General features: G+C 40.8%; 1 protein-coding gene across 1 annotated transcript in view; it reads right to left on the bottom strand.

Annotated features, from left to right (window-relative positions):
• The window catches only part of usp54b (ubiquitin specific peptidase 54b), a 55,267-nt gene that overhangs the window by 23,172 nt on the left and 4,907 nt on the right, over window positions 1–27,188 (bottom strand). Inside the window, exons 2-7 of the mRNA XM_026178623.1 lie at window positions 20,680–21,277; window positions 11,790–11,882; window positions 3,744–3,878; window positions 2,379–2,492; window positions 2,161–2,243; window positions 290–395 (exon numbers count right to left, since the gene is read on the bottom strand). Of these exons, the coding sequence (XP_026034408.1) occupies window positions 290–395; window positions 2,161–2,243; window positions 2,379–2,492; window positions 3,744–3,878; window positions 11,790–11,882; window positions 20,680–20,835 (687 nt within the window). The 5' untranslated portion in view covers window positions 20,836–21,277. The remainder of the gene's footprint in view (window positions 1–289; window positions 396–2,160; window positions 2,244–2,378; window positions 2,493–3,743; window positions 3,879–11,789; window positions 11,883–20,679; window positions 21,278–27,188) is intronic.

Genomic DNA, 27,188 nt, shown 5'->3' with positions numbered 1-27,188 from the left:
AAAGAGAGATGAAAAACGGGAAGAAAATGCAAATGAGCCGCTGATTATGTAACAGAGACCCGCCGTAGCGAGAAGGAGGAAAAATAACAAAGAAATGATGAAACAAGTGCAAATTATATTTTCAGAATGTGATTTTCACCCTGCTTTAGTTTCCTGATTACATTCTTCTCTTGATAAAAGGGAAGAAGTTGAGCGTGGAAGGGCACAAAATGAAATGCACGTTTTCTGTGCACGTTGAAAGGAGTGCACGTGCGTCATGCAAAAGTGTCCTGTGTGTGCACGCTCTCACGGGGCAGTTGCGTAGGTCTCCCATGTTGCTGGCGTTGCGGAGCAGTTCTCCAAACATGTCCGGCGTGGGTTTCTCTCTGCACTCCAGCATCCTCACTGCCTGGTTACTGCAGCATTGGACACACACACACACACACACACACACACACACACACACACACACACACACACACACACACACACACACACACACACACAAAATAAAATCAGACACCCGGTGAGTGAATGCATCCCAGAGTTAGACCCAAAAGAAGGAAAACTTGATAAGTTTGTTTGTTTGTTCCTCTGCATTTAGATATTGATGCTGGTAATGAAAAATCCCTCTACAGTGGTTAACTTAGCAAGACAAGCACTCATTAGGCAAATGTGCAACACACTATACTACGAAGCCAAATGAAATTTACTCCAGTATTTCTCTCACTTCACAAACGTTATATTCTTTAAATGAAAAAATAATAAATAAGAAAAAGATGTAGATTATATAGACATGCATGTCAGCTGTGAAAAAACCTTTTAAGTCTGAGAACATTTCTAAACCCTGTCTGACTGATGCTGATCTTTGACCCCACTGTAGTAATTGAGCATTAACCATATATCAGCATTACTGTTGAAGAAGTTCTTCTACAATTATCCACTCAGAAAGCTTTACTTGTCCACCATAAATGCATTTTTCTCTGACAATCTCCTTCACTAAAGCATAAAACAATGACACTTACTAATACTAAGCTCTGTTTATCCCTTTTAAGTACAATTGTCCTCTGAAGGACAAGCTCAAATATATGTTATAATTCTCTGTGAATACAAAACAAAATTTACAAATCTGTCTCAGGCTTGGTACCCAGTATGGGATAATGCGTGCATTTATTCGGCATTGTGCTTTTGTTTTTATTTGTTTGCTTTTTGCTTTTTCTAGCGACATATTTCTTTCCTTTAAGAATAACAATTTTAAAAACCTGTCCTCCTCCTAGCCGTTCTCCTCGCCTCCTCTCACCTCTTCCATTAGCCTGAAATGAACTCAACCTCTTCTCTGTACACTCTCTCACTCGATTTCAACCCCTTGCTCAACCTCTCCTCTTCAGATACACAGTCAGATGAGGAGTCTAAGAAAGCAGAAAATACAACGACAACAACACACCGGCTGGGTACACTCTTGCACCGTGTGCTTGAACCACACATTTGTTTTCTCTTTTTGGTGCCCTCTGACTATCTTACTCATGCTGACTTTTGCATATTTGGTTATCTAGACTGTAAACAACAGGCTTCATTAAGGGTAAAAATAGCTTGGCAGCGCTCACAGGCACAAACAGAGACCTGTGGTACCTCTGTGCCCCACAACTACTTTGACATGTTTATTTGTACTTTTGCCCCCTCCCCGCCATTCATTCCTCTATTTCCTCAGCTGTGTTTCATTTCCAAACGCGATATAGGAGGATCTGTCCTCTTATTTCTGTCTTGTTTGGCCTTTCCGGGGCCCTCACTTCCACTTATAGATTTATGTCGGCCCCTGGGTCCGCTAAATCAAACACCTGATTGATTACTTTCCCTGCACCTTATTTCATTGACTCGGCACATGTGCTGGGTTTTTTTGAGTACGCACACATCCTGCATGTGTATTTGTCAACACAACATCATCTACCTGTACATGGGGGAATCGTTTTGCACATCCTCACCTGCCCTTGCACGAAGATACACGTGTGTGGACGTAATGTGTGATTGCCACTCACGGTTCAGTAAGGGACCCGTTCAGGGAAGTAGGGAACACGCTGTACCTTCCTTTACTGCCACCCCGCCACAGCTTGCTGCCAGATTTACTGCAGTGTGTGTAGGTGTGTCTGTGTGTGTTTAGGTGTGTAGGTGTGCGTCTTGTCTTACCACAGGGATGTAGTGGAGATATAATGAACCATCTGAATGAAGGGCAGGGGGTCTGATGTGGCTCCACAGCTGTTACACACACACTGGAAACGAAAAGCATTCTGAGGTTCATACCAAGACGTCGCGCTCATGTTGTTTGGACGGTTTAATTAATGCATTCAAAAAGTGAAAGATGTAGCAGCTCTTTGAGGGCGCAGAAGGGACAAACATCCCCTTACCTGTTCGAACAGAGTCATGGCAAACTTCTGGTGTGGAATACAGTGTTTTGCTGTGCAGATGTCCTCTCTACTCTCTGCGCTGATATGGAAGTGGATTCGCATCAGGAGGTTCTCCTGAGAAACACGTGGGAAAGACATCAGTTAATGTGTGTGTGGTATGTACGGGAATATGGTCGGTTATAGTGTGGGTGCGTGCGCGAGCGCGTGTTTGATCGCTCCTCTCTGTTGGTGCTCTTGTTAATCTGACCGTGGGAGCTGCATCTATATTTCATAAGAAGCCGACGGATTCCCTGACTGAACACATTTACTACCAATCGATCAGACACCGCCTCTCAGGCACACACATAAAACGCACACGAAGAAAGAGAGAGGCACAAAAGTGGCGAAAAGAACGCAACAAGAGGGTTTGAAAAGAGGAACGCGCCGAGGAAGTGAAGTAACAGAACCTGTGGAGTGTCACCAGAATATTTTAGCATCCGCTGCACGTAGAACTCAAATATTTTGGAAAGATCAATCATGTACTGTACCGTTTCATGAACCCGATCGGGAGTGATTGCTGGAGGTTGCTGGCCGTCCCTAGGTGTACTATTCTGAACCAAGACCTCCTTGTAATTGTTTTGTTTGCTAGCACACAGTTTGAAGACTGCAAACACCTGCGAACTACTTACCAACTGTGAAACCAGAAAAAAACAGAAAGGGAGAACATTAAATTAAATTTGTGCCTCTTGAATCGTGTTGGCTGCAGCACATTCAAACTGAAGATGAACATTCTCAGTTTCCAGACGGTGTTGCACATCTTCAAGTTACACTGCCACAGTAGACCAACTGTAGTTACTGTGGGTAATGCATGTTTTTCCCTAGCGACTGAACGCTGCCAGGGGATGTTTTAAATGATTATGTTTTCTTCAGCTATCAGAAAGGAGTAATGATTTTATCTTTTGGTCAGATTGTTGGCCGACAGAATAAGATAGCTGTTTAAGTTTGGTTGCAGAGCTCCTGAAAAGGCACTCAGGGGAGATGGTGTGTTTTCCCATTAAGTTCAATGTTTTTCGTAAGCTTGAAGATACATCAGATGAGATGACAAGGAATCCCTCACAGCATAACAGTGTAACAACCCAACAGGCACCGGCGGTGGAGTCACAAACACAGAGAGTCTAAACAAAAAGTGAACACTCCACGCTTGTCAAAAGGCATATTTCTTTGAGGCTGCTGTGCTCGATATCTCCTCTCCCCTGAAGGCTTCCGACTGCAGTAAAGATGTGGGAGTTCCTCAAACACTCGCTCAGATCAGCCTTTAGGCATCCCCTCACCTCTTATTTATGTGTGCAGGTGTGTGTGTACGGATAAATGTTGTCGCAGACTCACAAAGCACTCAGCAGCATCGTCCATGATGCCCAGCTGAAAGCGCTGTTCGTCCTGGAAAGTCTTGGCCAGAGCGCTCCGCAGTGCATCTGAAGGCAAGACGCGCTCACTGCTGAACTGGAACTGAGCAAAGATACTCTGCAAACAGAAAGACATCCACGAATCTGTTAATTTCTTTTCTTTTCCTCAAAGATCCATTACTTTACTTTTTTACAGAGCAGATCAAAAACCTCTAAACACAGCTGCCCTGTAAAGAGGAACCATGTTCTGTCAAATGACCCATAAAACAAAGAAACACACAAACAAAGCTAGTTGTGATCTTGTCAGGGACAAAAGTGCTGCACAACAAAGTCCGAGTGGACTAAAACAAACGGCACAGCTGGCCTCGATATCAGACAGTATCAATAATAAATGGCATTTGTAGTTCACTTTTCTCTGACAAAAACAGCTCTGAGAGTGCTTTGGAGCCGTAAAACCAAATCAAACTGTTGCAGGAGGCTCGGAGGAAAAGCTAGGCCACCGAAGTGTGTTTTGAGGGCAGCGATCAGAGTGGAAGGGAGGATCTGTCATTTTGAAGAGGAAGAAGACGGCAATGTTTATGCTCGTGCAGGTGTAGCAAGTGTTAAGTGTTAAAATTGTGTCTCTCTTTATCATCACGCAACGTCTCAGACTTTAGATGGTGAGCCACTGGAGTCCTGATCCCCTGATTTAGGCATTATACTATTCTTCTTCTAACTGTGCAGCTAACTTTTTAAATACGTTTGGAAAATTAACTGCTGGGAAAAACTGATAAAGTGTTTCTAATTTCTTTATAAATATTCCAGGTAAATAATTCCTGCCACAATATCATAATTCTGTATTTTTTGATCAGATTAATTTTAACAGGATTATTTAATACAATTAATAATTGATGTTTTTGGCATCAAATTTGTGCATTAAATTCAACAAAATTCATCTGAAAACCAAAGAATCGGCAACTGAAGATGTGGAGCCTGGCGGGGGCTGTATTTTGGCTTTTAGGAAGTCATTAGCCGTGTTTATAACACAGAGTAAGGCGAGAGAATAACGGCACAAAGCAGTAACACTGATCGTCTTGTTATTTCGGAATTTTCGGAAGCCTAACTCGTATCTGAAAATAAAATTAGATTAATGGCACAAACCTTGTTACCTTATTTGGTCAGCTCATTTTTGTAAAATTGCCTGTTTGACTTAAATACCTTAAATCCTACATGGGATTGTGAAATTTCAGCCAAATTTTAGTGGTTGACAGGTTCGCTCCAATAAAATTGAAAGCTCTATATATCCAGAAATAATTCCACATACAGAATATTTGTTTTAATAATTTGGTAATATAATATGTGATAGAAAATATATATATTTTTGAGTAATTTTGTAGATATTTGTGTAGAAATAATAGCGCTGCACTTACTTGGGTCATGGGTCAAGGTTGAATTAGATTAAATTAAGGGATTAGATGAACAACTGTCAATTCAATTTCCATTCAATTTAATTTATATGGCACCAAATCACAACGGCTGCTTCAAGTTGCTTTATGTTGTAAGGTAAAGACCCTACATTAACACAAAAAAAAACAGAGAAAAACTTAACAGTCATATGACCCTCTGTGAGCAAGCACTTTGGCGAAAGCGGGAAGGAAAAAGTCCCTTTTAACAGGAAGAAACCTCCAGCACAACTAGGCAGGGAGGGGCCTGAGACAGTTGTAAATAGTGGCAGTAGCTGCAGAAAAAGTAGTGGCACAAGAAAACGCAGTCTGAAACTTAAGCGTAGTGATGTAGGTCTTAACACAAGCACTTCACCCAGTATTGAGTTCAAGCAGAGGCACCGAGAGCAACTTTTGACTGAAGCTGGACGAAGGAGAGCTGCAGTGTCCAAAGAGGGAGAGATAAAAGCATGGATGGACTTCCTCCAGACTGCCAACGGATAAAAATGACCTAATTTTTTGATGGTAAAAATTCTCAGTAGGGGGAAAGAAAAAAAAAAAAGCAAAACCGAGCAACTATTTTTGACCAACGCTAAAACAGCCCAAAACAGAAATAAACATAAGTTGCTCTGACGTGTCGGAGCAGTGGTTGGTGCTCTGCTGGTTTCCGTCCCAGTGGTATTTCAGTCACTGATTAGATGGCTGCGCTGAAACGCAGCGGGTGCTCTGTGTCTGGAGGACTTAGAAACAAAAAATTTAAATAAAAATATTCTAACATAGTCACAGTTCATCAGCATCCACGTGTCATGATTATGTCCACGTTGGTTCCATTTTTGTTTGGTATACAGAAATATAAGATCATGAACACAGTTAATTTATCTTAAACACCAGCAAGTATTCCTATTTTGTGAATGTTTTTCCATCTATCCTCATGTTACTGAATCAGTGCAGATAAATACTGGAATTGCTACATGTGATAAATTGCACTATGGTAAAGGTTTTTTATTCGCATTCAACAAATGCTTATCTAGTTCAGGGTCCAGGGTGTGCTGGAGCCTAACCAAGCTGACAGGCAGGCTCCAGCTTGAACAGGTCGCCAGTCTGTTGCAGGGCTAAAACACATTTGACACTTAAAGTATTCTGAGTGGGTATAACTTTAAATAGATTAGAGCTTTGGGAAGCTCTGGATTAGAGCTAGGCAAGCTAAAAAAGTTAATCAGTTAATTCCTTAGCTTCTTAAAATCCACATGGACGCCAGCGAACCTCCTCAGGTTAGTTTCAGATTGAACTTTACTTTTACCTACATGCAAAACAGAAAACAGAAGCTGTTGTGTTTCAAAACTCTTGCATCCATTTCAGCCTAACAGTTCTTTAAGTGTTTGATACTCATACTGTAGATGAAGATTCTGTTGAACTTGTAAAGACACCTTCATAAAATTGTGACTTTTCTGACATTTTACAGGCAAAACATAATAAAAGATAATTTTTTAATATTAAAACAGGCATTAAAACTATATTTTAAAAAGTGGTAAGATTTTCTGATTGATCCTTGAGGGGAAGCAATAGAGTACTTGTGGTAATATTAATTATATGGTAACACTGTATTGCATGGAGTATTGCACATTGTGTTGCAATGCCATTCTGCACTTCAACTTGGCAAATATCACATATAGCACTGGGCAAAAGTCTTGACTGTGTCTTTTTTTTTTTTTTTAACTGAGGAAACTGGACAATTAGGGGACAAATAAAGAAGTGGCAGACATAAAAAACTGTCTGCTGCAGTCCTTAAGAAAAAAACTCCAGAAAAACCTGGAGAGATGCCCTTCAGCTGATCCTCAAGCCATTCATCAACTAGGGAAACGGGTATAAAAGAGCGAGTTATGCTAAATTACTCAAGGAATGGACTGAAAATCTGTGGCAACAAGTCTTACAGAGTGATGAATCCAATTTTGAAATTTTTGCTTCAATATGTACAGAGTAGATAAGGAAAGAAGTACAATAGTGAGTGTCTACATGCTTCTGTGGAGACTCTGTCTCCATTTTAACCAGTGGTTTTGGGGATCTTGTAAAAATGCATGGAATCCAGAAAAATACCATCAGATTTGGACCCAGCCTCTGATTGATAGGCAACATTTTCCAGCATGACAGTCATCTCAAACACACCGAGTGAAAATGTGTTTGAAAGCATACCTGGGTAGAAAAACACGCAATGAAACACTATCAGTCAGAGCACAGACCTCAACATTATGGAAGCGTTATAGAGAACAGAACAAAAGGCAGCCAACATCCAAAGAACGTCCAAAGAAGAGCTTTGAATGTCCTTCAAAGGAGCCTGGAAAACACTTCCTGAAGACTACTCAAAGAAAGTTTTCCTGAGAGAGCTAACGCTGAGTTGCAGAATAAAGGCACTCAAACCCAATATTCACCTTTAAGCTCATTAGAACTGTAAAAATTGTTTTTGCCTTATATGCTGTATTGCCATGTTTGCACATGTTGGACCTATTTCCTATATAAAGAAAAAAATTAGGGGTGGCTTGAGCCTTTTGCACAATACTGTAGGGCTATTCTTAAGCTGCACTAGCCTTCCCACAGTTGCTGCTCTCTTCAAGCTACTTTGCAACCCACCTCAACCTCAAATCTGCCTTTCATGCCACCCTTTGATGTCTGCTCTATTCTGTGCTGAGTGCTGTTCTACAAAAACCAAACTATAACCACAAATTGTCTTTTGACTATAGTGGTCCTGACTGAATTACAAAAGGGCGATTCAGCAGAAAGAACAGAGGGAAATTTTATCCATCAAGTGTAAATCTATCGAAGACAGAAAAATGTTGCATTTCAGTACAGACTGTGACGGAAAACGTACACTCATTTGATTAAATTGCGTTTGCTGGAGGCTGCTCAATAATTTTCTGAAGCTTCAGTCAGCAAGAACAGCAAACAGTAGAAAAGGGAAAAGTTGCTTCTGAAAACACAAGTTAACTTATCAGGCAACTTTTTTTTTTAGTAATTAATATATTAATTTGCATCAAGCAATTTACCTAAATTAATTATATCTTTAGAGGTTATTTTTATGAAATGTGGGGAAGTGGTAAAAATCCTAAATGAAATAAATATAAATAATACAGACTTGATTTCTCAAACTGGCTTTCAATTATTATTATTAATGTCGTATCAAATTAAAAGTCAGATTCATTGAACCCTGCAATAACCCTCCGGGTTCCTTCAAAATGTATTTGCCAAAGCAAATAAGTCTGTTTGACAGACAGCTGAGAGTTCACTTCCACCAAACCTAATCTTCCTGCGCCTAATCACGGAGCAACCGACTTCAAACATTAAGTTCACAACAAAATTAATGTGAGTTTAAACTGGATTTTCAAGCCTGATTGCAGCACTAATCTTAGGTTTAGCCTAAATTAGGATCTAATTAAGCCAAATAAGCATTTAATGAAGCTGTGAAGTGTGATTTAGTCTGGTGCTATTAAGTTAATGATTTCTTCATTTCAGGTGTTATTTTTGAAATTGTGGACGCACGATCTAGCAAGATGGCTGTGATCAGGTGGGCCGGGCATGTTATAAAATAATAGGCAACAATAGGCTTCGGTCTGTGTGTGTGCGAGCCGAGGGTTGGCAGTGGGAAAGGTAACGCAGTGAGGGAGAGAGCGAGCGAGAATAAGAAAGGGAAATAGAGAAAGAGAGAAGAGGAAAACGGAAAAGTGAGAGCAATAGGGTGTGAGTGTGTGTGCTGACTGCAGCAATGCACCAAGGAGAATGGAGGGGGAATATACCCTACAGAGAGAGGGAGGGAGGAGAGAAGGAGGGAGGGGGAGGAGAAGGGGGAGGGATGAGGCAGAGTGAGTAAGAAAGGAAGGTGTGTGCGCGTGTATGTATGTTTGTGTGTGTGTGTGAACTCAGTCCGAGTGTGAGGGCAGGAGCAATCGACGCAAACTCCCACATTCATTCATCTTTCTGCTTCCCTTTTGCTCGTTTTTCTCCTCTTCACCTTCTTTTTTCTTCCTCTGTCTTCTTGCTCATTGCAGCATGTGTGTGTGTTTGTGTGTGTGTGTGTGTTGCGTTCGGGTATATCTGCATCCAAGTGTGCGCATGTGTTTGTGTTGTTGTTGAGAGAGATAAAATGTTGCAGTGATTTCTAAGGGGATAGCCACAGGCAGCCTCTGAACTTATGTTTACTACGAAGGCAGGCGCCTTCATCTGCTGCAGAGATCCCCCTCCAAAATAAAAGGATCCACAATCTGCATTTATGTCTTTGGCTCTTTAAATGTGATGCGTGAAAATTTAAGCAACCATTAAAGTTCATCTGGCGTGTGTTTTGGCTAGTTGCTCAGAGACTTTTATCTCCACTGCTGTAGGGACTACAGCCACAGTGTAAGAACAATGTTACATCTGTTCTTTGGTGGGACGGTTAATGGAAACTGACAGGAAAATGTAAACGCTTAGCATGGTGACAATACCTTTGATTTCTACAGCTGTTGCACCGCACCCCAAAAAGCTTGAGGGTGTGTGTAGGTGTGTGTGTAGGTGTGTGTGTTAGAAAGATTTGTGAGCATCTTAAGACGTACGTGTGTAGCAGCATAGCGTGTTCGGCATACAAGTAGGACCTTCGTGTGTGTGTAGTATCCCAGCGTGGGCTCTGCTAGCTCAGCGCTTTCAGTCAGCCAATTAATTACAGAGAAGCACTGGAGACAGAGCAGCGTGTGGAACACACACATCGACACCGCTACACACACACACACACACTGAATCACACCACACCACATTACACACAGCACTTCTCTTCACTCAGACACATATTTGTCATCACTGATGCAACAAATGGCGGAAACAGTGCTGCATAAGACTCGTTTACTACGAGGGTCTCACGATTGCACCGATACCCTGTTTCTGTTTGATTACTTTGCCACTGCTGAAATGATGAAATATAATAAATATTCATACATATAAATATGATAAATTAATTTAACCAGTACACAAGTCTATAAATGTGCTGCTTCTAAACACTTAATAAAATCTGCTCTTCACAGAACCACATGTTGTATTTTTACACTATGTGCAGAAAGACAAAATACTGCATATGAGCAAAAGCCTATTTTAAATGCAGCCAATAACAAAACAGGTAAATTGTGTAGATTAGTAGGTTTGTTGTCAAGTTAAAACCTCATCTTCACAAGCTGTTTTTAATAGTTTTTGAAGAAGAAAAAAAGAATAAAGGTCACTAAGTGGAAAGAAATCATACAAATACAGGCAAGAAAAAAATATATATAATGTAGCAGCACTGCTTATACATTGCATGTCTTTGGCTTGAGATAGACTAGAGTAAGTGTTGAACCCTTTAAAGCGTGAACCATTAAACCATGAAATTGCCAAAAAAAATCAAATGTTTTATTATAATGGACAGTTTATTAAAGTATCCGACTAATTTGTTTAAAAAACAAATTATATGTATAATTCCATATATGACTTTTAATTTGTATCGTATTTCCTACATCTGCCTTTTTTTAAATTGCTTAAAATGTACTGTGCAATTTATTTTGTCTCAAAAACTGTATGTATCAAATATTATACACTAGGCATTAAGGGGTTAAAGTGATCTGACATGAAAATACAAATCTGTGATACTCATTTTATACACGAACACCTGAGCTGCTTCTTACTCCTGCTGCTTCAGATACCTCTTTTGCACAAGTCCTGGAGCCTTTTTGAGAACAGGGTAGCAAAGAAATTGGACTTATTTTCATGGCAAGAAAATCATGGCTAAAAGAATCTGCAACTGCATCTGCAAACCGTTGCTGAATTCTCTTCAGCAGTGGATTCAGCTTCTTGGTAGAAATGTGAACATCAAGTCTGGGCGACAGCACCATGCTGGTTGTAATGGCATGCCTTGAGGTACAACCTTTAGTAACAATGAGGCTAATGTCCAAGACCAAACCTCCTTTGAAAATGGTTGTGTTTAAAACTTTTGTTCATCTGGTGTGCTTTTTTCCCTCTTTTAAAGCAAATAATCAAAAGTATTAGAGTGTTACATAACCAGTTGCAAGAATCCCCCCTGCTGAGTTGAAAGAGATAGGTTTCCCCGACCACTGCGTAAATCCATAAAAGAATTTAGTCTTTAATTAGCTTAAAAAAACCCAAAATGGTTTTGGTTGTTATATAGCATGAATAAATGAATATAAGGACATGTAAAAATAAACATTCCTGTGTGTGCAGCTCTAATTGTTTCTAATAATCTTCTGTTTGCTGTTTATTAGTTTGTCTTATTTCATTTGCATCATATCTCCCTCTGTTTATCTGTCATTTACTGTAATTAGTCTTTTCGTGATAACAAAAAAGGAAGGACCCAATGAAAAGAAAACACAATAACATAGTTTTGTCGCCCTACACTGGTTGGCAGATAAATGTAATGGAATAATAAACTGTTTGCATGTTAAACCATTAAACTGAAGTATAAGTGAATTGTGGACCATAATGGACCAACAGAAACTGTCAACCAGGAAAACTGCCACAATGAAATACAGCAGAGTAATGGGCACTGCTTTAGGTTTACAGTAAAACCACTACAAGCCATTAGAGGACAAAAGGAGGGGATGTTTTACCTTCAAAGCACAGAAGATGCACGAGTCCTCCATGCACTTATGAGTGGTCAGCTGTCGAAAGCTTCTGCGGAAGATGTCAAGATGCCAAAGAACCTGAAAGACAGTTAATGAATTTATTATTTATCCAGTGTTCAAACTGGAACCAAGTCCTTTGTCCCTTTTTGTCTTAATTTTATTGTTTATTCCTTAGATTTCAGTTCCCTCTTGTTCCTTCTTTGAGCTTCAGCATGTTTAAATTTCTTGTTTTTATTTATTTCTGCGGGTTTGATCCTGCTCTGCATCACCGAGAGCTAGATTTTTAACACATCTGTTTTCTTATTTGTTTGCAACTCATGTGCTTCACATGACTTTTAATCAAAGGGTTGTTCTTGAAAAAAGGCAATTTTGGAGTCTCCCAAAGAGCCAAAGCAAAACATTTAGTTAATTTGCTCTTCATTTACTAAAAAATAAAATGCACTTTTGATTATTGAGTGATCAGAAATAGCAGGAAACTGCATTTGATTCATGTCATCTAAAATTAAATCATTCTGCTCCACTACCCACACAGCCCAAAGATCCATGTTACGCAAGTAAAACCCATAAATCAGATGTTAATTGAGCAATAAGTAAAAGTTTGAATACACCCTTCTTTTGGTTACTGATTTAAAAGCTTCAGTATGTTGGAAAAATTCTTAAAAGCTGAACTTTCATTATTTAGTTCTTAAAGCATGCTTGGAAAAGCAACACTTTGATCTATGTCCTTGAAAAAGATCCAATAGAGACTTTTTCTCTTTTGTGCCATCATATACTACCTGCACCTAAAAGCAAAATGCCTGCTTGTGTGCGCACTTTGTCTGTACTGATTTAAAACCTTCTGTCAGGACTTCTGGGAGAAAGGACGCAAACGCAGGACACAGAGGCAGGTTGAATAACAAAAAGCAAGCCCTTAATGGCTGTTATGAAAAAAGGAGATACAGGAAGTGCAAAAGACTAGAAAATAAAAACAGGGGATTAAAAATGGAACAAAAGAGGAAAAAGATGAACAGACAGTGAGGAAATTTATACACACATGCAGTCGATTAAAGATAAAGAAAGTTGAAAACAACTGACACAGGTGAAAGTAATGAGGGTGGGGTATGCAATCACAAAGGAGGGCAAACAGGAAGTAAAGCAGCTAAAAACACACACAGTCATTACCAGAGTAAAACAGGAAGTGGGAACAAGAAAAGAAAGAACACACTGGGAAAACATGAACTCTATAAAAACACAAGAAAGAATATCAGTTAAACCAAAACAAGGCCAAACTTGAACAAATACTAAATTAAAAACCAGGACAGCCAAATTATTGCGTGATTAATATGAATTAAATCTCGATTTGGAGCGACCTGTTTTCACAAGATTTGTTCTCTTTATTTCTGATGGTTTCGCTGCTTAGAAACTGCAATTGCGTCAGTCGCCATAATCAGTGGAATTACCATTTTTGAATATGCAGTAAGGCTAAGTTTGGTGGCGTGACAGCTCGTGGCTGCAGGTTGGCATAGTAACACAGCATGTTTTCTGGTATGTTGGTTTTGCAGGTACACAGCAGCCAAAAATAGCGACTGACAGCACCGCTGAAAAGAAAAGAGCAGGCCAGGTGCTCTGTTTTTCTGGAGTTAAAAAGTTTGACTAAAATCTAAAACAAATGAGATCCGTGAGTTTAATCTGCACCCAGCAGTGTGGCAAAACGAGCGCTTTGTTCTGTGTTTGAAGAGATGAGGCTGCTCACTAATGCTTTTGATGCATGGGCTCAAACAGACAGTTAAAGATGCAGCAGGGAATCCTCTTTTACTTCTTTCAACATGTTTTTCAGGTATTAACGTGGAAACCTGCAGTACATACATCATTTATATATGTGAGAAAGGATGCTTCAACCCCACGTGAACTATAGTTAAGTGCAGTAATTCATGGCTTAGTGTGATATTTTAACTTTGATTTAAGAGAAAATGAGACTGATGACATATTGAAAAGCTAAGCAGACATCAGATTGCACTCAGCAAGTGGACTTCCTCTTTTGCCATCAACCTGATCTGTTTACCTGCATCCAACCAAAGCCTGCCATCCTCAAGAAACCTCTGGTAGTAAACCTCTTCCCTTGTCCTTTCTGAACAGTTCTGCGTACAGATTTGCAAAATCTGTTTATAGAGGTTACTCACACTGTAGCTTTGAAAATAACTGAATCAAATGACTTTCAGTAATGTGAAATGATTGCAGAGAATCAACACCCAAGTCTGCAGCGCGTGATGGCTTTCAGCCATTTTCAGCTAATTGTTTTTTTCCATCAGCTTCCACTGAGTGTGCTTTCTGCTTTGTATATTTTCAGCAATAAAAGACAGTCAGCAGACATGGCGATGGAAAACTACCAGCAAAAAAACTCAAAGAAACTAAAGAGAAAACAAAAAAAACTTGCAGAAAGGGAAGGTAAACCAGCTGTTGCCGTTCTCCCTCTCTTCAATGCATAACTGGAAGAAAGAGCTTTGAATGCATTAATTCAGCATGATGTTAAAAGATAATATTAACATAGCAGTGTCCCTTAGGCCTCTACAGAGATCTGCAGAACAAATGCACAAGACTGCACGCACTTACAGTATGATTGCAAAAGAAACCTGAGCATTACACTGGAATGTGTGTCTTATAAAGAGAGTGATAAGTGGAAGAAAGAAAAGACAGCTGATAACAGACTGCATGCTGACGCCAGTGTATCCCTTCTATCTTCCCCTCCTCACTGTTTCTCCTCCTCTTTCTGTAGTTTATTTGGTCGTGATGAATCGGCTCCCTGCACAGCACTGCAGCAGCCACAAGGAGGGCACAATCTCTCCATGCCCATCTCTCTTCATCAGCATGTATCTATCCATCTCATTTTTCTCCTCCTCTAAGCACATCCCTCGCTTTGTTCCTCCCCCTGTCTTTCTCGCCCCTGCTATCATTTGTATCATTTGTTTTTCCTTCCTCTTCGTTTTTTCCCCCTTTTTCATTTCTTTGTCTTTCTCTCGCAAACAATGGTGAGACTGCAGGAACATCTTAGGGGGGGAAAAAAAAAACACCAGTTCTATGCATGACAAAAACGATGACCTCATCAGCTAATGCTTTACTTGGTGTGATAAGTGACAGGATGATACCTGATGCACGAGTGCCAGATTTATGATGCCTTGGAAAAAGTTTGCACAAAGTACGCTCATGTGTTCACTGCATATTTGTGAGATTTATGGTTCCCTGAGACAGCACTTCTGCTCAGACCTGGTGCAGTTTTAGTAAGGCTACTTGTGCTGCCTCGGCTAAAGTCAAGAAACGCAAGATTACACAGATTACATGAAAGACTGCAACAATATTGGCTGCGGCTAAATGTAGATACAGACAGGTGGCAAATCAAAGGAATGTCTACTGCAGGAAGGAAACTTTATTCATCTATAAGATTTTGCTGCTTTGATGATGGTGGTGAAGACCGCTGTCTAACATCACAGAGGTGGTGATTGGCTTTAGAACAAGGGCCATAGCATCAATCAATTTTATACTCATCAACTCATTCAGTGAACCCTTGTGCCCTATGGATTGGGGAGCCTTGCCATATATCAGAGACAAAGGCGATCACTATCAGCAATGTCGTATTGATTTGGCCCAAAACATGCCAGCAGAATGGCCCGCAGGGGTACGCAGGGCCATCAGGACCCCTGACAGGAGAGGTCACGGGATCAGGATTTTTCTCCTTTAATGTGTCATTCCACTATATCTGTGTTATTTTGGCAAATACAGTACCACACACTCATGTAATCTTTACCATTCTACTTATTCATGATTCACAGGAATAATACAGCTTAAATGCTCATGTTAAAATCAGTGTGTGAGCTCATGGCTCATTGCCTCATCTTGTTGTGTGCATCTTTATGGGATTTGCAATTTTTGGGGGTTGTGGTCTGTCTCTGGCAAAACTCCCGTATTACTTAAAAAACATGCAGATTCACCTTTTTTAAGAAGTCAAAGTGAGTTGAAACTCCAAATAGATTACATTTTTTGGTACTTTCTTTGAGTCATTATGGCCTGAACAACATAAAATGAACTGACTATGGTAATACCCAACGCCTTATTTTCATTCTTGGACTCACCTTGAGTAGTTTTGCATGATTCACTGTTCAAAATAGCTCTAATTCACTGAGCCTTGGTGCTATTAATCATCAGTCTGAACACTTGCTTTAACTTGCGTCTAATTGGCTGACCCTTACAAACAAAAGGTTCAAACAGCAGGTGGGTGGAGCTCTGTGACCACTTTTTAATGAAGCCTACAAATGTCAATTGATTTGCTTATAAAGAGCTAAATAAATAGGTTACCATCACATATAAATGGCGTTGGGTTGTGACTTAGAAGCCTTGATAAACAGTCTTATTATAAATTCCTGTAACTTTAAAGGCTTCCAAAATGTACATACACACAGCTGCTGTCATTAATAATTGGAAACACTGTCACACTGAGGCATTTCCTGCACGTCAGCTGATCAGCATCAGCTGACTCTCTTAAATACCAATCACATTCAAACATCCCCCGGTAGTCTTCAATAAAGACAATAAGGAGGCCTTCATAATCGGATAACCGGAGCACCACCTGCCTCAAAGTGCTCTTAGGACTCTGTTGGCTGAATTCTGCCCTCCATGTCCCCAGCTCCTCCTGTTCCAGTCTCCTATTACCACATCTGGTAATGCCATCTCATTTCCTGTGCTTTTTGTTTAACACATGATACTGTTGTCATCGCAAAAGCGAGTTCATAATATCCTGTACTTTTGACTCGTGTATCTGTCATTTAGAACAGCAGTCCCCAACCTTTTTTGCGCCACGGACCGGTTTATGCCCGACAATATTTTCACGGACCGGCCTTTAAGGTGTCGCGGATAAATACAACAAAATAAAACTAGTACCGGTACCGAAAAAAAAGAAGATTTATTCATAACACACGTGAAAAGACCCAGGAAAACCGAGTTAACGATAAAAACGATAACAAAATAACGCTGAAAACCGATTAAAAACCCTGAAAACCACACATTTCACACCTGAGCCTCAACTCTCGCGGCCCTTTTGAATAGTTCTTAAGCTACATACAATTGTAGCCACACTACAATTTTTTGCTCTACCTTCCCAATGCTGATTTTATTTCTCAAGTTTAATCATCAACTGAGCTCTGCTCCAACACTCAAACCTGCTCTGAATTCTTTCATTAAATGATGACTTTCAATAAACGCCCTTCGTTTTAATTCCCCCTGCATCAGTGATGAGTTTGCCTTTTGCATCAAATCACAAATATCGGAAATGCTTCAAAAGCCTGTTTTGTTGTCTGGTTCCTAGGATCATATTCAAACAAGTGCAAACCTCAAACTTGTCCCCACCGCTAGACCTTGAAATTGAGTAATGTTTTCTTTTTGAGTGTTTTTTGTATATTGCCTTATAGGGCTACTGGCATAATAATAACAACCATGCTAAATTTCTCCTGTTATTTGAATATTTAAAAAAAGCAAATTCCTTCAAAGTTACAAGTCAACACAAAGAGGAGACATTGTCTCCCAAAGAAAACACTGCTGCTAAACTACCTCCAATCCCTTGTTTGCAGTCCAGGCTTTTCTTCTATGACTTATCAGTGTCACTATGTAACACATTTCCATAACGCTCACGTAGCGGCTAGTTTGGCACAGCCTCAAACAAAGAATAAGCAGCTACCTTGCACTCCGGCCTCTTTATTTGCTTGCCAGAGTCTGTAACTATAAAACGTCTCAGCTACAAATGTTCTGCTGTTGGCAGTCAGAGTGAACATAAGAGTCTTCGTGCACTCACAGCAACCAAGGAACTAAAGAATCAGTGCATTACTTTGATTTTTTATGGAAGTTTCTCTGCAATAAAATGTCCAAATGCTGAACATTAGCGTTAGCTTTGACTGTATGCCCACTGAACAGAAGCTAGAGAATGTCAAAATGTTAGAGTTGAGTGCAATCAGAAACTGCAAAAATCTTAGGAGTCAGCAAGAACTGTGTGAATTTTTTCTGCTAAGCCACAACCTCAACTCGGCTGGCTTTATTCTTAGCGTTCCCTGATGGTGAATACGTGAAAAATTAGAAGGATCACTTCCACCTAGTTTCAAGGAATTAGGCTGGGAATTTTCAGAATAATCTTGCTGACAGACAGACTAAAGGCAGCGGAAACACCTCTTCACTGAAGCTTGAGCGTCCACCTCGACAGGATCAGAGTGACCAGTAAAGCATGCTGACCTGCACCATGGCATATTTAGCATACTGCGTCTGTTTGCACACACTAAATATTTTTCTTTACTATTAAGTAGTGTGGCGTGCTACAGCAGTCTCTACTTGTTCAGGGTCAGATTCTGATTCAAGCAGGTAGTGCTGAACTCTGACATCAGTACAGGTCCTGCAGCAATGTGCAGTGTGAAAAATCTTACTTTACTTTCACTTCAGCTGTATAACTGCAGGAAAACCAATGCAAGCGTATGATAAAAAATTTAACTTTGCAATCCATACAGACATGTTTTGTTTTTGATAAGAGTCATGTAGAAAACGCTGCACATCTACAATCTTAATTTTGCTCTTCCCTACCACTGCATCACACACACACAAGCACACGCACATGTGCACGCTGATGCCTGATGAGTGAACCCATGTTTCTTTTTTATCAAAGCCAGCATTATCCATACATCCTTTAGCTATGATATTTTTTTACCTGTGTTTACACAATGAAAAGTTGCTGAACATGCGCTTTACCTCGGAGCACCTCGCTCATTATACTACATAAATTGATACAGAAAAAAAAAACACTGATGCAGCTGCTGTCACACAGCAGCTCCACTGCAGCAGCAGCAGCAGGAGGTTAACTTCTTTGCCCAAGGGGCCTTGAGGAGCAGGAGAGAGAGTATCTCACTTAGTATCGATGCACAATAGCAGTAAGACACTATACAGAACAAAGAGCAAAGCTTTTTTTTACAGCTAGCTGCTGAATGGACTGGTTGACAGTGTTTTTTTTAATGTTAACAAGATCTTAAAAACGTGATTTATAAATATTCATGAAATAAATGAACATAAATGAATAAATAATATGTGATAATGGTTTGTTTCAGTGTAAAAAAAAGAATATTTTTGGATTTCAGGCAGAAAATGTAGGGCTCTGTAAAAATAAAATGTTTCCCTATTAGAGACGTGGCATTTGTACATTTTTACATTAAAAAAAACTAAAATAATTTCTGCAACAATAATGTTTGGTTGCAGGATAACTGCTGATGAAGCAAGTTGTAAAGCTGAACTCTGATGTCTAATTGTTAATCTCACCTGCCAACAGACAGTTAATACAAGCAAAAACGCCCACATGAGCACCCCCCCACACACACACAGACACACACAGTAAAGTACTGCCAACTGCAGCTCAGTTCTTTAACACTGCCTCAGTTTATCCTCACTCATCTGTGTCCTGCTAAAAACATCCTCTCCCCATTCTGTGTGTGCATGTGTGTGCACATGTGTGTGTGTCCTTGAAGTGGCCCACTTCCTTTGGTGCTGAAGCTGCACTGCATGCCTCTGTTGAGGCATTTTCTTTATTTCGCAAAAAAAACCAAACTATATGTCCTTCACTTTGTCTTTTCATCTCTCTCCCTCTCCCCCCACTCCCTTCTTTGCTCTTCACAAACATTCTGTTCTTTCTTCTTACCTTATTGGACTCTTTAATTCCTTTATACCTCTGAGCGGCATCCCCTTCGGTCTTCTCCTTGGTTTTTTCATACTGCATACTCCTCATCCCTTTCTTCTCTACTCCTCCTTCAGCAACTTTTCCTCTTCACATCTATCCCTCTGCTCTCTCCGACTCTCCCTAAGCTTCTGCCCCGCCACCCCCCTCCCTCTTCAGCTAACTTCTCTCTTTTCTTACTCTCTCTCTCTCTCCGTCGCTCTCTTTCAAGCCAGTACTCAAGAGGTATTTACTGTGTGTGTGTGTGTGTGTGTGTGTGTGTGTGTGTGTGTGTGTGTGTGTGTGTGTGTGTTCATGTGAGGGCAGGTATGTTTGTGCCAGCTGGAAGTCTTGGGAGGAGGGAAGCAATCTTTATGTGTGTGTGTGTGTGTGTGTGTGTGTGTGTGTGTGTGTGTGTGTGTGTGTGTGTGTGTGTGTGTGAGGAGATGCAGCAGCACAGCATAAGCATCCACATACTCAGACTGGATGTCCACACTGAAGCCAGACGGTCAGCCATGCCAAAACCAACCGAAACACGCAAACCCTCGTTAATATGGCACTAATCTCATCCCCGTCGCGCTTTAAGAGTAATTTACTGCAGGCTTCATGAAAGTGTGTGTTAGCATTGTGCATTATGTCCTAAATGTGAAAATATAGACACAGATGTTGAAAAATGAGTTTTTATATAAGAAAGTAGTTGCTATTTTTTGCCAATAGTACACAAACTTAAACTGAAACATTTTCACTGTAAAGGCTTTCAGAGAAACACAGATTTGGAGAAATAATCACCTGTATTTTGTGCTTTTCTTACATAGAAGAGTGAGTTGTTAAGCAGCCAGAAAGTATTTGGAGCTGTGTAATTTATTATTCTTTATCACTATAGATAAAAATGCAGCTTTTCTTACAGAGTCTACATATTTTAGAGGAAGGTAAATGGAACAGCAGACAAGTTAAAGTGACAGATAATCAAATAAAGTCAGATTTTTTTTAACTTCTAAGAAAACCTACGAATTTAGAGCACTTGAACTAGTGTGACAATTACTCATGCAGGTGGATTAAGATCAGGTGCCATTGAATACTGCTTTAGTCGTAAGAATCTCCATGAAAAACATTTTAACGCCTAAAACTTTCTGCCCAGAAAATGCTTGTGCATGTGTTTATCTGACTGACCTGCAGGGCGCTGTTGAGGAAGCAGCTGTTCTGTCCCGGCTCGTTGCTCAAGCCTTTGCTGGGTGCGATAGAGGTCATGGTTCTCGGGGTCACCAGCCCCTGCACCCCACCTACCGCTCCACCGCCCGACGCAAAGTAGTTCCTCTTCCACGACATCACTACCTGGACGCCCCCGTTTCCACGACAAGGCGGAGAAGGGGCGGGGCAGCAGACCAAACAACGGCCTCTATGTCACTCCCATGAGAGAGAACGAGGGAGAATGAGAGAAAAGCAGAGGAGGACAAAATGGACGGAGGAAGAGGAGGGAGGTGGCGGCCGTAGATTGAAGAGACGCGGTGTGTCTTAGACGGGGATTTGGCACCCATACAACCCTGCCCCTCTCCAGCCGTGTTTTTACTTTAAAATCTGTCCACTTGCATGAGCCAGCGGTTGGCTTTTTGTTTTTCTGTTTTTAGCTCCTCGGATTTAGCAGTTTGTGTTTAAAGACATGAGAACGTTTCCAAAGCGTCCTTTGGCAGATTCTGTCACATGGATTAGACAGCGCTGCTGCTCCCATGTGGGGACTCCGTCGATGCTTTCTTCTCCTCTTTTACTTTGCCTGCAAGACACAAAGACCAACCTGTTAGGACTCTGCACACACAACAACGAGCAACAAGAACCTTTATCAGGTTTACCAACAGGTACAACTGTGGTACTAAATCCTGTTGACTCCATAGACAGAGTGATGTTCCTTTAGTACCAATGCAGCTGAAAAAAAATGACGAGGACTTGTAAAGACTTAAACAATAAACTCTGTTCCAGGGTGTTAACCAGATAAATGAAAGTGAGACTGGTCTACCCCTCCTGAGAGTTTGTTTGGCAGATACAAGAATATCACTGATAACTATTCCCTCTATTGCCTTTATACTTATTACAACACGCTAGCATGGAAACAACATGAACAAGTAATCACCACATTCGATCACTCAAAGCAAAACTGCAACTTTAACCTAGATAGCAGCAACATTTGGTCCTAATCAGGATACTTTGGCACTTTGGCTCAGACTTTGAGACTAGATGTGGCCCAATAGTCACAACATACCAACCCAGTCTCATGGCATGGGAATAGTCCCACGTTTTGCCGCGATATCAGGTTGAACACACCTATTGTCTTGCACATGTTAAGTAGATCCTTTGGGTCACATGGGTTGCAGGTTGGGAACTCTGCAAGACATTTACAACCAATTTTTGCAAGGCCATATGATGTTGGAGGGTGAACTTGGTCTATAATTATGATTAAGTGGGTGGTTTGTGTCAAAGTATCATACACATGATTGCCAGGACTAGGTTTCCTAGCAGAACTCTGCGTGGTAACAAGATGATTAATGTCATTCCCTTCACATGTCAGTGGTATCAATGTAATGGCGGATCACTGTATACTTCTGAAATCTGTCTTGGCCTCTTTTATGGCATCAACACATAAAAAAGGCAAAATAAAATAATGAAATACATTTAAACCAGCAAATTTTAAAAAGGCGGTAAAGGCTGTTGCTTTGCCATCATGTAAACATCATACGAACACAATAATATGAGGGAGGGTAGCAGTGCATCAGTGGTAGGACACAGGAAGAAATCTGTTATGTCATTTCATAATCAGTACTTAGGGACATTATCTGGAGCTTATGCTGGTTCAAGCATCAATATGCACGGCTTCTAAACATGCGTGTGTGAGATGATAAAAAAAAGGCAATCTGTGTGTTTGTTACTCTACAATATGTGTGCGTGGGTGTGTGTGTACATGAAGTTGCATAACACCACAGGGCAGTAGCTAGCATATCCGCAGTGCCCCCTCCACCCTCCCTCCCTTCCTTCCTTCCTTCCCCTATAGCTTCCCCACTTTTGGCAATGCTCCCTCGCCTGATTGCTGGGTTGCGTTACTGCCACAGCACCCCCTTGGCGAGAGGCCAGAGGGCGCAGGGATGCTGCGGCGAGCAGGTGAGCAGCGTGGGCAGTTGCTATGGCGATGGCCACATGGGATGGGTAACAGTGGGGTGGGGTGATGGGGGGTGGGATAGAGCTTGGGGAGGGGACATCGTGACAAGGATGGCAAGTGAAATGCATCAGAGCGAATACAGAAGGAAACATTATGCAACTGTTAGGCAGCAACATTGTCAGTTCATCCACTTGTCACAGTCACAGAGTTCTACTGCAAACTCTATCTATCTATCTATCTATCTATCTATCTATCTATCTATCTATCTATCTATCTATCTATCTATCTATCTATCTATCTATCTATCTATCTATCTATCTATCTATCTATCTATCTATCTCTTATATACGTTTATCCCTTAACAAACAAATCCAAATTGCCTGAGGATTTAAAAAGGGATTTGGTGTGCCATTTTTTTCTCTACAGAACAGCATTCTGAGCTTCTTTCTCAGCATACAGTGTGCATGTGTGTGTGTGTGTGTGTGTGTGTGTGTGTGTGTGTGTGTGTGTGTGTGTGTGTGTGTGTGTGTGTGTGTCCCGCTGAGCCTGTGTAGAGTGTGTGATCACACATCCTCTCTCTGACTGCACCCTACAGCCCCACACAGCCGAGATCGCTCTGGCAAGCCTTCGCACAAGTGCTGTTTATGCGTGTGTGCATGTGTGTGTGTGTGTGTGTGTGCTCATGCGTTTGTGTGTCCCCACATCTTCGGCTAGTTACCATGGAAATAGGCCAAGCAGCAGGCACGCGGGGGAAAAGCCGAACCATGTGATTTTACAGAGAGACACACTGTGCTGCACTGGTTGAGATAGCGCACACACACTCACACACACACACACACACTCACACATGGGGCTGGCAAGTGATGATGATGATGTGTATTGATGCTAGAGACTTCCTGGAAGCCAGAGTGAGTCAAGGCACAAGTCATTCAAATTCCCTGACCCCGCACTGGCAGGCATAAGGAAACCAGGACCTGTGGATACAGCACAGACAGATGGAGGAGATTTTCCACGTGCGATGTTGAGGTGAGGACACTCTTTGTGTCGTGCACCAAGACACTAACCTGTGACCTCATGTCCGCCTTATCAACTTGGTGGAAGTCAGCGCAACCTGGCTTTGAGCATGAGGCAGTTGTCACAGAGTGAGCAGTCACCTTTTCTCAGCAGTCAGTAGTCATTTTCAGATATCCATCTCTGCCAGCTTCTGATACAAATAAGCAGCGAGGGCTGTAGTGCTCTACTAATAATTTCACTACATTTCTCAGTGGTGTTGTGGTAAGATTGCAGATTTCTAAATTTAATAACTTTTCAGCGAAGCTTTTTCTTAAGTAGTGCATTAGCATCCATTTTACATTTACAGAGCATTTCAGAAGCTGAGGATCAGCAACGGGTTCTGCTGCAGTCTGAGAGAAAACTAAGGGCCAGATTTCCTGCTGCACCACCGCAAGTTGGGTTCTGCTGTGAAAAGTGGCAAGGCTGCATGTAAGAGGTGGGAAGATTTTTGTAACTGACCCTGTTGCATATGTATTTCTGGGAGTTCTTTTCTCAAGGCACAAAACTTAGAGAGGACAACATTTAACTGAAGAGTGCAAAATGATTTATTAAGATTTGCGACACGCAATTCTGCTAATTGCACCAATATTTAATGCCACAAAATGGCATATCTTATTTTTTGTGCTTCATATTGAGATGAATTGTCTGCAGCTGGGTTTAGAAAACAGTAGCTTTTATCAATTACCCATAAAAGTAACCCCACCTATGAGTGCTATTTGGGAATCACACTCACATGCTATTTTGCCTTGTTTAGTAAATCTCTCCCTAAAGGAGGATTCGGATGTATAAGTTGCTTCAACATTTTCTAGTGCATGTGCCTGACATTTAGCTGATATTGTTGTTCACTGACCTGTTGTAGGCAGGAACATCATTACAGCATTAGCAGTTGGCATGACCTAAGCCAGCTGCCTGTGTCTTACAGGGTGATTACTCACCACAATGATCAACTTGTACTTCATTCTGATGTCTAACAACAATCTGCAAAAGCCAGTTTCTCACCACAGTCATTTCCACAGGATTGCAGAGAGAAAAAGTAAGTACACCCTTACTGCTTCCATAGAAAGTAGATGCTGGTGTTGATAATAGCGGTGCTGATCTTTAGCAAGTGTGACGACCTTTATAAAAGCTGAGGTTTTGGCAGTTTGCAGGTCTGGAGCATAAAGGTGTGTGTTAACACAAAGGTATGGGGCAAAGACATCAGTAATGAGCTTAAAGAACTAAGTCCTAAGCGCTACCTATCAATGTGGGAAGCGTCGTAAGGCCATTAGAAAACAATTTAAAGTCCACCATTCTCCTTAAAGTTTATCCACAACTGGAAGCCATTCAAGACAGTTGGCAGGAGTGGACCCCGAAGTCTGACTGTGCAATTCTCAGAGAATCTGCAAAATAACAGGTTTCCAGGAGAAAATATCTTTTCTCTAAAAAGAATGTGGCAGAACAACTTTGGTTTGTAAAGATGTATCTGAACAAGCCGCAAAACTTCAAGAACACTGTCTTCTGGAAAGACAAAACCAGAGTTAATATCTTTGGCCATAATGCACAGCACTGTTTGGTGAAAACCAAACACAGCATATCAGTGCGAAAATGTCAAAGCACCTGTCATGCACAGAGGCAGAGGGGTGATGAGTCGCACTTGCTTTGTAGCCACTGATCCTGGATGCCTCACTATCATCAAGTCGACCATGAATTTCTCTGCATGCCAAAGATTCAGAGTGGCTAAAAAGAAAAGTATCAAGGTGTTGCAACGGCAAATGTGATTAAAATAAACTTAAGAGAGCTGAGCTTAAACAAATGCCTTCAAAGCACACAATGATGTAGGAGCGCAATTATTGTACTAGATCTTTTCTCTGTGTAGCTACTTGAATGATATTCATCATCCATTCAATTAAAGGAACAGTTCACTCCTATTTTTGAGAACTGCAAGGAAAAGGCCATCTGCTCCCATCATATACACGAGAAGGCATTCATTTCTATCTCAAAAACTGGGTAACTCACACCAAAACAATCAAGATGAATAAAAAGCACTTTTGATGAATGAAAAAATTGATTTAATAGTAGTTTAACTCTATTGAAATCTTCTGTTCTGTTCAACTAGTATCAACGCTGTTGATGAATGACACCTGAACGCACACAGCTGTCCACTGTCCCATGTAGACCTGTGTAGTGGCTCCATCAATGCCAGCCTCCATTATACTAGCACTAGAACTAATAAACTATTACCACTACTGCCACTAGTGCTGTTAATAATACATTGCTTTCAGTAATAATATTTTTGATGTCCCTTTCTCTTGAACTGTCTCGTCTTCTTCTGTCCTTTATCTATCTTTTACTCTTCTTCCTGTTTTTCAGCTTTACTTCAGCTCATCAAGTGATACGCAGGAGGTTTGCAGAAGTTTATCCAAGGACAGAATCTGACGGATGGATGGATGCCTGTTTGGTCCCCGGTGCACTGTGGAGCCTCGTCTTTGATCCATATAAATGTTAACATTCGATGAAAAACATTCCTCTACGTTCATCTGCTATTCTGTCGCTCTGTCACGTCAACATTTGACACTGTATGGCAAATACAGCAAGCTTTTATTGAATTTTCTCTTCTAATCTCAGTCCTGTTCTAAGACTTCTTTCCATCTTTCTTTGCTTTGGGAAAAAAAGTCCACAGCTTCACTGTGGTCTGTATTATAGCCGTTGGGTTTCATTCAAAGTATGTGAGCTATGATGTATCGACCAGGAAAAACTGAATGGACATATCAACACTTCTATGTCCCTCCTCCCTATTCAGCTAACTTGGGCTTCATTAGTTTTCCAATTAGGAATAAAAATTATTTTATTATTGAGAAGGTCAGGATGGTAATTTTAGTCAAACTGTGGACCCCAAGCCTTTTTAACCTCACATGTAATGAGGTGAGAATCGTCCTTAGAGGGATTTTTTTTTTAGTATGTTAATCTTTAAAGAATTCATGCAAGAAAAAACAATCAAACCAAGTAAAATTACATTAAAAACAAGCAGTTTATGAAGCAGAAATGCAGTGTGCTCCCTTTTGTTTATACCGACAACCTCCAGAGAAATCAGATAATAGAAAATGTTATAATATGGCCAAAATATTAAATATATTAATATTTAACATTAAAAGTCGTGATATTTTTCTGCATCACATTCAAAAACCCTGGGTATTACTACACTGCTATTACCGCTACTCTTCAGATTTTCAGCCACTTCAGTGACGTCTGTATCTGTTGGGTGATGACGTCTGGCCCACAGCTCTCTCAGAGGTGTTGGGATTGTGCACAGAGCCAGTTTGGCTCTTCTACACCCAAGTAGGAAAACTATTAATAGAGCTCACTTTGTGAACAGGGCTATTGTCGTGTTCAAACCAGGCGGTGTCTTTCCCAAACTGTTGCCAAAAACTTGGAAGCAATAAGCGCACTACAATCTGAGCAAATTATACATCAGTAGCTCTTCTGAAGCTTGTGATCGCATTTTACA

This window comes from Astatotilapia calliptera, chromosome 8, assembly GCF_900246225.1.
Source record: "Astatotilapia calliptera chromosome 8, fAstCal1.2, whole genome shotgun sequence".
In the NCBI taxonomy this organism is placed as follows: Eukaryota; Metazoa; Chordata; class Actinopteri; order Cichliformes; family Cichlidae; genus Astatotilapia; species Astatotilapia calliptera.
Note: the sequence above shows the minus strand (reverse complement) of the source record. Positions and strands in the feature narration are given on the sequence as shown.